This window comes from Diadema antillarum, unplaced genomic scaffold (genome assembly GCF_040938485.1).
Source record: "Diadema antillarum isolate AM-2024a unplaced genomic scaffold, OU_Dant_1.0 seq00000876_RagTag, whole genome shotgun sequence".
Taxonomy (NCBI): Eukaryota; Metazoa; Echinodermata; class Echinoidea; order Diadematoida; family Diadematidae; genus Diadema; species Diadema antillarum.
Genome location: NW_027271740.1, coordinates 31,741 through 45,585, shown reverse-complemented (window position 1 = coordinate 45,585; position 13,845 = coordinate 31,741). Strand labels below are relative to the sequence as shown.

Sequence of the window (13,845 nt, the reverse complement as noted above, 5' to 3'; positions counted from 1 at the left end):
CTGTGATTTCAGAGATAAGTTGAAGAACTTTTGTGGTGTTCATTTTACGTTCAATAGTACTTCAACATGTGATACAGCACAGAGCACCTGAAAGGAGGGCAAGATACATATGATTGAAGGTATTTGCTGCTCCCATACAGGTAACCGTGGAAACATAGCAACAGCTAGGACCTCCTGCCTGGTAGCCTGTGCCATCATGCAGGACCACCATGACTCAGTGGTAGGAGCTGAAGCCATTGCCTGCCTCCAGCAGCTTCATATGTTTGCTCCTCGTCATGTCAACCTCTCTACACTGGTACCAGATCTCTGTGTAAGTGACAGTGTCTTACTCTCTCCTTTCCGTACCTTTGTTTCTCTACCTGCTTCCCTATTTACCTCTGTTTTCCCCCTTTCTGTCTCTATCTAGTTTTCTCGACCTCCCTCACTCTCGTCCCTTCTCCATCTATCTTTAGTCTCATATTTTCTCCTTTTCATTCTGTTTATTACTACCAATCATTAATGCACTTTCTTCACTCTTTTTCATATAGTGTAATGTAACTATATTCATAGATGTGCTTTAAGAAGATTAATCCACTGTAGTATAACCTCTTTCGTAATTTCTCTTTCTCTACTTCTCCACCTCCTTCTTATGCCCTACTGAATCTCAGCTAGTGAATGTAAATGTATATCATCATAATTTCTTTTCTCTTCTTCAAATATTATGCAACACTATACATTGATATGAAAAGGATATGATGTCATTTTAACATCCAACCCTTGTCCACAGACTGCCCTAGGAAGCCAACATCTTTTGCTCAGACGTGCAGCTGTGGCTTGCCTTCGTCAGCTGTCGCAACGTGAGGCACGCGAGGTCTGTGAATATGCCATGACCCTTGCAAAGCCAGACAAACCAACCGGAGCTGTACAAGGTGCCAAGTCAGATGCAATAATCACAGGTAATGAAGGTTATTAGATATCTGTAACAGTCTACAAACAGATAGGTGTATGACTTCTAGGGTTTCTGCTTACTCTTCACTCTTTATCTGTAATAAAATGCAAAGATTGTGAGCTTTAATTAGGGTAAATCAAGTTTGTACTTTATTTGTTTGTACTGCTGACTCTTTAATCTTTATTTGTAATAAAATGCGAAATTGTGAGCTCAGTAAGTTAAAACATTTCAGTAATAAAATAATTCCTTCTCTGCATTGTAACAGGTCTCAGAATGATGCTTTGTTTTTTTAATGCTATGATTGTCAAATACATTATTTTTAAGAGAAGTCTGTTGCCAGTTTCATCAGAGTAATATAGGTTTTGTGTCAGTGCTGAATATTTTTCTTTTTGATGACTTGTAATGAACATGCAAACAATGCACAAAGACTGTAAAAGTTTGATGCACTCTTAGAATTCATGATCTTGATAATTGTTTGTTAAAAATCGTCCAGAAACGGGTCTAGAAGGTTTCCTCTTCAGCATGCTGAACAATGAGACAGATCCCAAGATGCGCTCCAACATCCATGACACCCTGATCAGCATGCTGCATGAGTTGGTGGTGGAGAACCTGGCTGGTTGGCTGACCCTCTGTAAAGCTGTGCTTTCGGCCTCCACAGGTGAGTTGGATCTCACAGTCACGACTCCAAAAGGAGCTTTTCATCTGTCACTGCCAAACTCTAGAGTAGCTGTGCAGAATTGAACACATTAATGATTAATGCCAGTTTGTAACCAAATTTTGCATATTATGAACATGTAGTTTGTTTATGATGGTCACTTCTTCCCATGTCCTGTCCTTACTTAACAATTAATAATTTCTAAATGTGCATAGTTTTATTTAAACGTTATTTTCAATGATTTTAATCATGCATTTTCACCCAGGTATGCACAGACCACACAAGCTTGTACTCATTTAATTCCAGTCATGAAAGCTGTAGCACTTTGAAAACCTCCAAAGTTTGTACTGTAGTAATCTGAAGCATATTTCTCAGCCTACAGTGTGAATCGAACTCAAAAGTGTGGTGTCTATATCTACTCTATATTGTTTAATGAGGAGATGGTTTCTGTGAATTTTACTGATGAATATTCTGTTTCAGCAGACTCTGATTCGATGGCAGCTCAGAAGAAGCTGGAGGAGCTGGAGAAAGATAATGATAAAGAGAACGCTGAATGTGACGATGATGACGCTACCTTCAAGGCACCAGAAAAGATTGACACTCATCCCACAGGTGAAAAAAACAGTCATCATTGACAGCTGTATAGTCACTCTGAAATCCATTCTAGGTCTTGGGGAAATCATGGGTTAGCTGTTAATGGATGGCTCATTTTGGTTATCATTAAAGGACAAGTTCACCTTCATGTACATGTGGATTGAGTGAATGCAACAATATCAGTAGAACACATCAGTGAAAGTTTGGGGGAAATCGGACAATCCGTTCAAAAGTTATGAATTTTTAAAGTATCTGCGCAATTACTGCTGGATGAGAAGACTACTACAGTGTATGATGTCATATGCGTACAACGACATAAAGAAAATAAAAAGAGAATTTCACAAAATTTTACTTTTTGAAAAAAGTGTACATCTCCTCAACTTGTCACGGGCGTATATTATTATATTATTATTCCCCTTGCCTTCTGAAAGAGGGAAGTCAAAAGACCTTTTATTAAGCGAGGAAAGTGAAAATATGTTGAATTTTCTTTATATTTTCTTTATATCGTTGTACTCCTGTGACATCACAACCTATAGTAGTCTTCTGATCCAGCCTTCATTGAGCAGAAACTTCAAAAGTTCATAACTCTAGAACAGATTGTCTGATTTTCCTCAAACTTTCACTGATGTGTTTTACTAATATTGCTGCATTCACTCAACCCACATGTCTTTGAAGGTGAACTTGTCCTTTAAATTCTGGTTTATTGCTTGGATTTCAAGATTCAGCAGTTCAGTCAATCAACTCCTTTGATCTTTTTTTTTTTAATCATCATGATACCAGAAAACAGCAGTTCTCAAATTTGCCAAACAGGAAAAGAATTAGATTGAGAAAGAGTACATTCCTGCCGCAGCATCTGGGTAGTTTGTAATTTTTGTGTAGTTATAGCATATAGAACATACCTTAAGGACAAGTTGTCATCCGTTTCCTACCATAAAAGTGCTGATTCATACACATATGCTGCACCCCAAAGTGTTTTATCTACCAGACATCTTTCTTCCCCGATAAATGTCTGAATCCTGCTCATTCTTCACAGTTCCTCCTCGATGGCCAACGAGGGTGTTTGCGGCTGAGAGTGTGCGGCGAGTCATCCAGATCTGTGATGGCAACACGGTGCACTTTGATGTCGCCCTTGCCCGGGAGATGAGAATCAAGACGGCTACCAGTGAGTGTGAACATTGAGAAGGGATTCTCACGATTGGATTATCTTGCAATCGACACCTAAACATGACATTCAATGCCAATCCTTTTCATGACATTTATCATCACAGTACACCTTGTTCGTGCTTGACAAATGGTTTATAAAATAAGAAGTTGTTCTATCACATTGAAAGCCCCCTTTTTCCTGCTCCCCACCCACAGATAACTACCTAGTCTTACACCTGTCAGACCTTGTTAGGACAGCATTCATTGCAGCCACCTCAGAGAGCACACAGCTGAGGAAGGCTGGACTTCTGCTGCTTCAAGACGTCATCAATAAGTTTGCTCGTGTGCCGGAACCAGAGTTCCCTGGCCACTACATCATGGAGCAGTACCAAGCACAGGTCAGACTCCTCGCTCACTCTCTTTCAGCAATCTATGCAATTCATCCTACTGTACATTGATCTTAGGAATCATTAATGCATATATTTATTCTTTGTTGTCTCATTTATTTAGAATGGTATTATAATGATAATAGTATAATTATTGTATTCATAATCTATGTATTTCATTGCTCATTTATCTTTTTCAGCTATCAACCTTTCCTATTCATTCTTCAATTTATCATCTTATTCATTCATTTATCCCTTCATTCATTTCTATATTCTGAAATATGTTAATCTGTTGCAATTTTTCATAATCTTTTTACTTTATTTCGATATGATCATTTCAAATTAAACTTCTAGATTCTATTTGATTTCTTACCCTTGTGTTGGAATGTTGGTACCATGAACAAGCCCAGCTTGTTGCTTATACAACAAAGTTTATATGTTCTGTTGTTTTGTTTTGTTTATCCACCCATGTAGGTGGGTGCAGCATTGAGGCCAGCCTTCTCTGCTGAAACACCATCAGACGTCACAGCCATGGCTTGCCAGGTGAGCTCAGTATGACTCCAGATAATTAATGTCAATTGGTATTTTGGGGAATGTCAAAGTAAGTTGCTATCTATCCATCATGTAGGGAATTATTCATCCTAGAAAATGCATCATTCCTTCACCTACCATCATTAGATTTGTGATAAATCAATAGCATCATAATGTTTTAGGTTTATCTTTGTGATGAATTGTCCATTTGTAATGACATTATAGAAAGAATTACCCTTCCCAAGATGATGTTTTTACTCAAAAATCTTTTGGTATTTCTTTGAAATTTTATTCACAGTTTCATGGTCCATTACAGGTCTCTTAGACGCAGAGTGTTAGATGTTACTCTTGAGCGGTTTCTCTTTTACTCTGTATTTTGACAGGTTGCCAGTGCCTGGATTGGCAGTGGTGTGGCACATGACCTCAACGACCTCCGCAGGGTTCACCAGCTGCTTGTCTCCTCACTGGACAAACTCAAAGTGGGGAAGGGCGCCCCCTTGCAGCTTTACAGTGAGAGTGCATTCACCATGGAGAAGTTAGCTGTCATCAAAGCATGGGCTGAGGTAGGCTTTGGTGTTCTTCAAGAGGGGTCAATATTTAAGAATCATTGGGAAGTCCAGAAAGTGAAATAATTTCCTTGTTAGACTCAGATAACACATTTGTTTGGCGATGAAAGATGTTATATTATGCTCTTGTAACAAAAAGGTGTTCAAGTGATGCAGGAATTGCCAATAATGTATGAATGAAATGCATGTCATTGATGTATGGTATTGGCAAGGATGACACTCCCTTATGTCAGATTCATGTGTTAGAGCTTACAGTATGACAGAAAGTATATTCTTTGCCACACAAATATTGACTGTTGTAACACTATTTGTATCTCTTTCTGATATCATGAAGCAAGTGTCTTGTGAGGTGATGGATACATTGATTGTGAAATGCGCTTTGAATAGATTCAACAACAACAAAAAAATAGAAATATAGTTTGTACTTTTCCATTTAATGAAAGACATAATTTATTTCCACCAGGTGTACATTGTAGCCATGAAGCAGAACACAGGGCACTCCAACCATTCCACCCAGAATGGTGATGACTACCAGACAGACAAGCCATCTTCAGACAGCCTGCTAACATTGGTACAACCAGAGCTGAAGGCTCTCAATAAGTACTGGCTGGCAGCACTGAGAGACCACGCCCTACTGGCCCTCCCTGACGAGTTCACCAGCCAGCTACCCCCAGAGGGCGGGGCTTTCTACAACCCCGAGGCCACCTCCACGACCAGGCCCCACTACCTCCGAGCCTGGGCACCCATCGTGTACGCCGCCTCCCTCTGGCTCAATGCTGGAGGTCTGAAGATGATAGAAGAGAATAGTGATGGGAGTTACTGCAGCCCAGCAGACAGTGGACCCATGCTGCCTGGTATGGCAGTCATACCCAGGGGAAACTCAGCCTCCAACAAGAAGCCAGAAGAAATCAAGGCTGATTACTTTCACCTCATCATAGGTAAGTTTTCTCTGTCTGATAGTCAGTAGAATTTTCCCCTTCTTGAGATTCTGCTATAATGCTATTTCACTTTAGCATTGGTCGTGATACATGTAAGGTTAAATGGGGCAGAGCAATGTATGTATGATAAGTATGTTGGCTTGTATTGTATGTTGAATTGCCGAATAAATAATAATAATAATAATAATAATAATAAAACAGCCACGTGTATTACCGGATCAAGGCATATCATATCATTGCCAACCTTTTTCTCGTAGTAGTCTAATATTCCTTCAAACTTCTATTCCTCATGATGTTACATAACTTTTTTTCACTTAGGCTGTGCATTGACTTATAGTGCCATTGTATTACGCACACACATACATGTAGACATCACTGCTGTGAATCATGTAACAATGTTAGAGTTTGCATCCTTTATGGCTAAATTACCTGCCTATCCTTTTTTCCCCCATCTCAGGTGTGTGTGTAGAGAGCCTGTCCAACCAGCGAGCCACAGAGCCACTCCAAAACATCTCCTCCTGCCTCCAGGCCCTCCAAACCCTGCTGGAGGATGCCTGGTGCCGGCGACAGCTCACCTCAGACCTAGCCCTGTCCATTGAGCTCCTCAATGTCCTACATCGCCTGCTACTGACCAGGGAGAATCTGGCCACTCACCTACAGGTGGTGGCTGTGGTCAGGCAGGTCATCAAGGCCATGCAGGAGAGACTGGACGGCCAGCGCAAGGTCAAAGGTCAGTCCACCTCCAACTGACAACTTTGTAGTCAGTGAAGTAAGCTATTGAAAAAAATCACATCAGCAGAAATATTTAGGGACCTTGGACAGAACTGAGGGATGTCTCTCTCTTAGTAGAATGTTTGATGGTGGTTTATGCAATGCCAGAAATGAAAATTGCTTAATTTGCAGGATTGTTTGAATTATTGTGAAAAACCTTATGAACAGGACTTGCTTAAAGACCTTGTGAAGAATATGTACAAAGATATGCAAGACTAATATGTTTGTCTTTGTTGTTTGTTGTTGATTGTATTTGTTGCATCACTGGATATACCAAAACATGGGTCTTTTCATAATATTCTTGGCTATATTGTATATGTACACAAAAAAGTGTGAAAGAGAAGCAGACTGAAAGGGGATGGCTAGTAACCGATCAGTGGGAATCAGTGGGAATGCTGAGGGATGATTGTTCCAATCCTTGTGGGATTCATTTCAGGGGACATTATATATCTACTGTTGTGTGAAAATTATTTGCTTCAGAACGGTCTCATATTCAAGTACTGTAAACGTGGAAATTTTTGCGGTACATTAATTTTCGCAGATTTCGCGCTACGTTCGGCTAGCGCGAATTCAAAAACGCGCGAATATATCTTCGCAATTTTCTATGCACATTTTGAACAGCCTGAATTGTGTGCGCTTCGTTGATGATACTGCTACGTAGTACAGACATGTTTACGCATATAGCAGTATCATTGCACGCACCGCACGCACCGAGCCCATGGCCGATTGGTGTGCTACATCCCCGCAACTACAGTACTAGTACTACAGTACATGTATCGAGTAAAATACACATGTACTACCGGTACGTAGTTGAGCGCTTGTACTCGCACTCGCGCCGCTCGCTACCTTGCTTATCGTACGCTGGCATCATCGCTGGATGAAAACAGAGACTGTGTATTAACTCGCTGCGGAGCGCGAATTTAAGAACCCGCGAATATGTTTTCGAGCCGCTCAGCGCGAAAAATTAATCGCGCGAAAATATTGACGTTTACAGTAATGTGCAGATTAATGCCCCATCACTGACCAGGCACGCTAACCTGGAAACACTAAACTGCACATTACTTGAATATGAGACCATTCTGAAGCAAAACAGTGTTCACACAACAATAGATGTATAATGTACTCTTAAATGAATCCCACAAGGATTAGAACAATCATCCTCCAGCATTCCCACTGATTCCCACTGATCAGTTACTAGCCACCCCCTTTAAGAAATACTATTTTCTAGAGTGTTGTCTGAGACTAGACTTCGGCCTTAATGATTGTTTTCACCAGGTGAGAGTATAGAGAACAAGGAGAAGTCAGAGAAGGAGGAGAAGGCTGACTGGGATTCAGACATCGGTGAGGGCGGGGTAGGTGGGGAGGTGACACCGGGTAAGTCAGTGGTGTTTGCCACCCTGGAGGTGTGTCTCTGCATCCTGGTACGACAGCTGCCCGCCCTCAATCCCTCTGGTAGCACTAGTGCCGCCGCCATCCACAGCTACTCCAAGAATGCCGGGCTGTCAGACGAGGCCAGTCAACTCATCTCCAGTACTGTCCTCATCATGGCAGAACTGCCTTCACTCTGCTCACCAGCAGGTGAGTTCAATGCCATTTGCCATAAAACCTCATTTAACCCATAGCCTTCCATTGGCACTATTCTTCATCACCTTTATCTTAAATTCTCGCTATCGCCAATACACAAGAAGGTACCCGGATGTAGCTTTTTCGTCAAGATTTAGTGCACTTCCGGGACTCTGGCACTTCCGGGACTCTGGCACTTCCGGGACTCTGGCACTTCCGGTGCGGGGCTTATTTTGCACAGCGCTAGTGTGCGCATACGTGTACCTTACCCAGCACGATGCCGGCCACGGATAGGCGGCTGTACCCGAGCCAGCCAGGCCTGTGATACATACAGTAGCTATAGCCCTCGCATTGCCCTAGGCCTTGCTTGTAGCATGCATGCGTAAAAGCTAGACATACCGGTTCTGCTTGATCATTGTGATCGCCTTGCACATCAGTCGTCTCTACATACGCTGAAAATAATACTGGAAAATATTCACCCACCTGGATATCGTCATGGAATGCCCATCTTTTTTTATTTGTTCTCTGTCGAAGTGCCGCGAACACAATCGTGAAAGAACCGTGATCTCGAACTTATCCTGTCTTCGAAGCAATTTCTTCCAAGCAAGTCGCACACGCTGTAGAGTCACCAGGAAACTTCACCCACGTCACGTCTCGCATGCCAGGGATATTTCTGTAGATATGTTCGTTTATTGTCGTGCGACCAACACATGGCAGCTTCGCAGTAATGACCCGTAGTCATATTTACAGCAATTTCTCTAGAATGGAGAAATTTCAAATCATATAAACGCTACAATTCAAGTCGAGGAAACAGTAAGTACAAGCAAGAATACAGTCGGCCGGCTGTATAGCTGTGAACTGTATGTATGTAAAGAGCATTAGCGTATCACGCGTGTACGAACGGAAGTGACTTGGCTCCCGAACTATCCCATAATGCACCATACATGACGCTTAAATCAACATCCAGGTACTTTTTACGTCATTGGCGATAGCAAGAATTACATCAGATCAGACAAATTTTGTGTGTGCAGGGATATCAAGAAAGAGATAAATATATGCATTTCAACAAACGGGTGATTTTTCTTCTTTTTGTAGGTAAACTGAGAAATAAGTGGATTATTTACACTGTTCAGAAATCAGAGGGTAGCTTCAGATTAAATGCTGTACTGCACAATTACTGCAAAGTTTAAAGAATTAAGTACATAGATTATTGATGCATGTATGGGATGCATGTCATGCTGTCATCTTGCTTGTGCAGAACTTTATTGACTCCAATTAATTATTGTGTGTTTGTGTCTGCCTACAATAATGTAGATGAACAAATTAGAGTTAAGATTTCTGAGTTCATATGATTGCTTTGCTTTGATCACCCATGTTAACACAGGAAGTATATCAGTATTACCCACAATCCTCTTCCTGACGACTAACATCCTGCGTGAGACGGCCGAGCCCTCGCTTGATGGCAAGAGTGCTCCGACAGTGACGTCCTGCATGCAGGCCCTGCGCTCCCTGGCCACATCACCCTACGTCAAGGACCCACGCTGCTCAGAGGAGTGGGAGAAATTCCTGCAGAGCACTCTGGCAACCATCTTAGACTACTCCAACCCAGGTGAAGGTGGCTCAAGTTTAATGTAACACCTGCAATCACACACACACTACAGGCATCGATAGACCATATACAACTTTTATGTCACTTTCAAAAATCAGTTTAAGCATTAATTAGTTTTCAAGTAGGTGTACATGAAGAGGCTTGTAAAGGAGTGGCTGATAATGTATGTTTCTTGTCATCATACAGTATACCAAAAAGACGATTGTAATGATGATTGTCCAGAATACAGTTACAGTGGTATTGTTATTATTTCTAAATTTATGAAATGTCATTATGTCTGTTGGAGTCACTTGAAGGTTTGCATTTCCTCTAACTATGGCTTTCTGTGTAAGAAAACACTAATCCAGTTTAAAGAGAATATTATCTCCTTGTTTTGTAATGCTAAGTGGCAACAATATCCACTGTTAGTTGTCATTGTCCTCTGCGTCCAAGACCACATGTGAATGAAGTCTTGTGTGCTATTTTGGATATCTGTGCTTTACCATTATGTCAAAAAGTGAAACCTGTAGATGTTTTCACTTTCTACACAAGTCACTGTTTGAAGACACATAAAGTGAAATTCTTGTTCAGAGCACCCCACAATGCTTTGCAAATGAATGCTACTATATTAGTGTAGCTTAGTGTAGCTGAATATAGGCTATCCAGCCATCTTCACAGATGGAAAATGAACAACAACAACAACAACAACAACAACAACAACATATCTCACCCAGCCTCATACAATGTCAATGATATTTAAATAGATGGTGATTTTGCAAGGGTTAATTGGCCAAACTCTGTGTTCACCCTGTACAGATAAAGATAAGATGGAGGTGGATATGTGCAGTGTGCTGCTTGCTGTGGCTGTCTTTGTTGCCTCAGCCCCACCCACCGTCTCAGCCGTCTCCTCCCTACAGGCACAGGGAGTTGATCTCTTCTGCAAGGCTTTCAAATCAGAGGAGCCAGTGGTGAGTCCCATGCATGCAATTTTATGCTGGGGTGGTTGATGTTTTTCTCTTTCCCATTGAAACCTTTCTTGTCATATATCAGGGATGGCAAGTTCTAAATTTGTTATATGAAGAGTGACTAAGCCAGTGTTGTTTTCTGAATATGACCTGGGGGGCATTTCATGAAGCGTTTTGTCAGATTTTTCGTCTGACAAAATGTTAAAAGTTACTGAAATCCTTGCCTCTGATTGGCTGACAGCAAATTTGTCCCACAAAGTTGTCGGACAAAATGCTTCATGAAATGCCCCCTAAATGTAGGTCAGAGTAGGGTATAGATGTCGTCAACCCACACAGTGTGGCTAAGTATTAAGTGTAGACTGTATGAGATTATGTGATGCTGGCTTCAGGAAGGATGGTGGTGAATGAAAGGGAGAGGAGCTAATTGTTCCCTCTAGCACTCCAAAGATCTGACATTCACTCATCCTCAGAATGAAGCAATTTGCCCATTGTAATTGATACCAAACTCATGTCAACTGCATAAGTTCATCCATATTATGAGAGCGATTATATAACCATAATCAGATTACATGCTTAAATGGCACCTGTTCTACTATCTTTCTCTTCTCTCAGGTCAAACTGAAGTGTCTACAGATGGCAGCCTCCATCTTCCAGTGTCCCCACCGTGAGGTATCAACACCTTACATCCATGCCATGGGACCGAGGTTAGTGGAGTCTCTCCAGTCAATGGCTGGCAACATGCCCGACAACGACGAGTCGGTTGCCGTCATTATCGAGTCCATAAGGGTGCTTGAAATTCTGGTTGGCCTGACAGATGACTCTCATAGTAAGTGAACTGGACAGTTTTCCTAAAGCTCTTTTTTATTGCTGCATTGCGCTGTGAAATGCTGCAAGTCTTTTGTTTGATTTCCCAGTATAAAGAGTTTGAAGAAACCATTATTAAAGCATAGCAAAGTCTCTTGTGACTTTCACAGTGCTCTATGAAGGACATCATTAATCAAATAAGTGAGGCACCCAACTACTTTTGTGTGGACTCTGTCAATGAATTTAAAAAAAGATGACAGTTGAAATTCCTATAAGAAGTACAAGATTCGTCTCAAGTTATTCACTCATTTTCGTCATCATTGTTTAGAGATCGAGTGGAATATCAGTTTATCTGACATATTAAACTGATCCCTTTGATAATAAACTTGGATTTAGACAAGAAGATATACTTAATCATTGAAATTAAAATCAAAATATCTGCCATGATAATGTTGATATCAAACTATTTGATGTAGGCCCAACAACACCTGTCAGTAGTAGGGAGAAATTATCATTTGATGCTTGCTTCACTTATATATCCAGTGCTCTTGGATATCCGAAGATAGTATTTTCACAGTGACTTCAGACTGCAATTTCCCAGTTATGGGTATGTTTTATTGATTTCACAATCTAGTGTCTGGTGAATTCATAATGCTGTACTGATGTTTTTTTCCCCCTCACCCCATTTATGTCTTCTACCTCCAGGAGTTCAGATGGTGGCCCTCCTGGTCCCTATTCTCATCAGTCTTCTCTTCACTGGAGACTCTGCTACCCAGACCAAGCAATCGAGGGCGCTACACGACCATGTGTTGCAGCGTCTGATGAAGATAGGCCCCCAGTACCCCAATGCCTTCAAGAGTGTGATGGCTGCCTCACCGGACCTGAAAACTAAGCTAGAGAGCGCCATCCATGCGAACGCTGCCTCCAAGAAGGCCAAGCAGCCCAGCCGACAGCCGTCCCGCAGCAAGACCCCCGCTGCCCCCAGCATCAAGTTAAAGATGAACTTCAGCAACTTCACTGGCTGAGCCAGTGGAGTGATGTGACCCTTGAACCCCAGGATGCAAACTGCCATTTTACCTTCATGCATTGATGACTTACTTTGCCCCTTACAGACTGAGTGCTTGTTGTATAAGCAAACTAAGAGGGAAACAAAGATCTGATAGTCCCTATTTATCACCGTGCTCAAAATTGGCAACTCCCAGTGTGAAAAAATCAATGGCTGCATAGGCTTGAACATTATTATGCTGTGTAATGTAAAGAAATAATAGTGCCAGTCTATGCAATTTCTATTGCGGCATCTTAAGTACATAGATTGCCCAAATAAAGCAATCCTCTTGACTGTAATGATCATGAAATCTGTATGAACATGATATTATCCGTCTTCATAGTAATAAGTTCCGAGCTCTTGAATAGTCTATGTGTGTTGCAGTTGCAACATGTGCTGTATTCCTGCATGTGTAATGATTGCCACGGTGCTACAAGGATGTTCCACTTCAGTATGCCAAGTATATGTAAGTAGCTTTAAGGTAAAATTCCTCATAGAAAGAGAATTCATATAGGTATACTGTCTGCTGGCATAGCTATGTAATGAAATGATCAGGTGACTTAATTCCAGCTGAGAGCTGTTTTAAACTCTTTTCAAAAGTGTGCTGCAAATTGTGAGATAAGCTACCATTTGATTCTACCTGCTAACTTAAGTGGTGTTGCTGAAGAAAGAAAGAAAGTCTGCATAGACAGCATTTCCAAGATGCACAAGAATAATATCAATACTTCCACTTTCCTGTCCTCACCATTACTTTGAAGTTTCTACTTCACGTGAAGAAGTGAGCAAGCAGCCATCTTAAGTTGCTAGAATAGAATCTCATGTGTTCTCTCACCAGCAGTGGCTGCAGGTTGGACTAGATGACTAAGATACAATAGCAAGAATTAGTACATGATGAAGAGAACTCAGTTAAAGAAGGTTACAGATCTTCTACTAGCTGACTGTGTCAGGAACTGATGAAGGAGATCCTGGGAAGATGGTTGGGAAGTTTTCATAGCAAGGATTCCCAAGAGATGTTTACTTTGTTGAAGTTTAGTTTACACATTCAGTGTTGGTATATCAATGAGGTGATATGCATAATTTTTTCCTCTACCGGGTTGAACTTTAAACCCTGCAAACACACCTATGGTGACTGATTGCACATCAACTTGCAGTTCAAAAATCTTCAGTTACGAAGTCAGCATTGCAGGGAGAAAAAGAAAGTGGCTACATAGGCAGCTTACAATCATTTCCTTTCATAAAAAGTTTCAGTGGGTCATTGGTTATAGGTTCTATTTGAAGACATAAGAGCTTCATAATGTATGATTTAAGTTTATGAAAGAAATTGTCAAGTCAGTCAACATGGCAGAAATATAGTGTGGTTGAGATTCA

The 13,845-nt window shown here is 41.2% G+C and overlaps 1 protein-coding gene across 1 annotated transcript in view; it reads left to right on the top strand.

Annotated features, from left to right (window-relative positions):
- The window catches only part of LOC139740715 (HEAT repeat-containing protein 5B-like), an 87,598-nt gene extending 74,980 nt beyond the window's left edge, over nucleotides 1-12,618 (top strand). Inside the window, exons 22-36 of the mRNA XM_071651280.1 lie at nucleotides 141-310; nucleotides 767-935; nucleotides 1,422-1,586; nucleotides 2,067-2,195; nucleotides 3,211-3,339; nucleotides 3,537-3,718; nucleotides 4,181-4,249; nucleotides 4,621-4,800; nucleotides 5,267-5,741; nucleotides 6,199-6,471; nucleotides 7,788-8,090; nucleotides 9,460-9,684; nucleotides 10,480-10,631; nucleotides 11,241-11,454; nucleotides 12,138-12,618. Coding sequence (XP_071507381.1) covers nucleotides 141-310; nucleotides 767-935; nucleotides 1,422-1,586; nucleotides 2,067-2,195; nucleotides 3,211-3,339; nucleotides 3,537-3,718; nucleotides 4,181-4,249; nucleotides 4,621-4,800; nucleotides 5,267-5,741; nucleotides 6,199-6,471; nucleotides 7,788-8,090; nucleotides 9,460-9,684; nucleotides 10,480-10,631; nucleotides 11,241-11,454; nucleotides 12,138-12,457 — 3,155 coding nt within the window. The 3' untranslated portion in view covers nucleotides 12,458-12,618. The remainder of the gene's footprint in view (nucleotides 1-140; nucleotides 311-766; nucleotides 936-1,421; nucleotides 1,587-2,066; nucleotides 2,196-3,210; nucleotides 3,340-3,536; nucleotides 3,719-4,180; nucleotides 4,250-4,620; nucleotides 4,801-5,266; nucleotides 5,742-6,198; nucleotides 6,472-7,787; nucleotides 8,091-9,459; nucleotides 9,685-10,479; nucleotides 10,632-11,240; nucleotides 11,455-12,137) is intronic.
- Nucleotides 12,619-13,845: the final 1,227 nt, after the last annotated feature.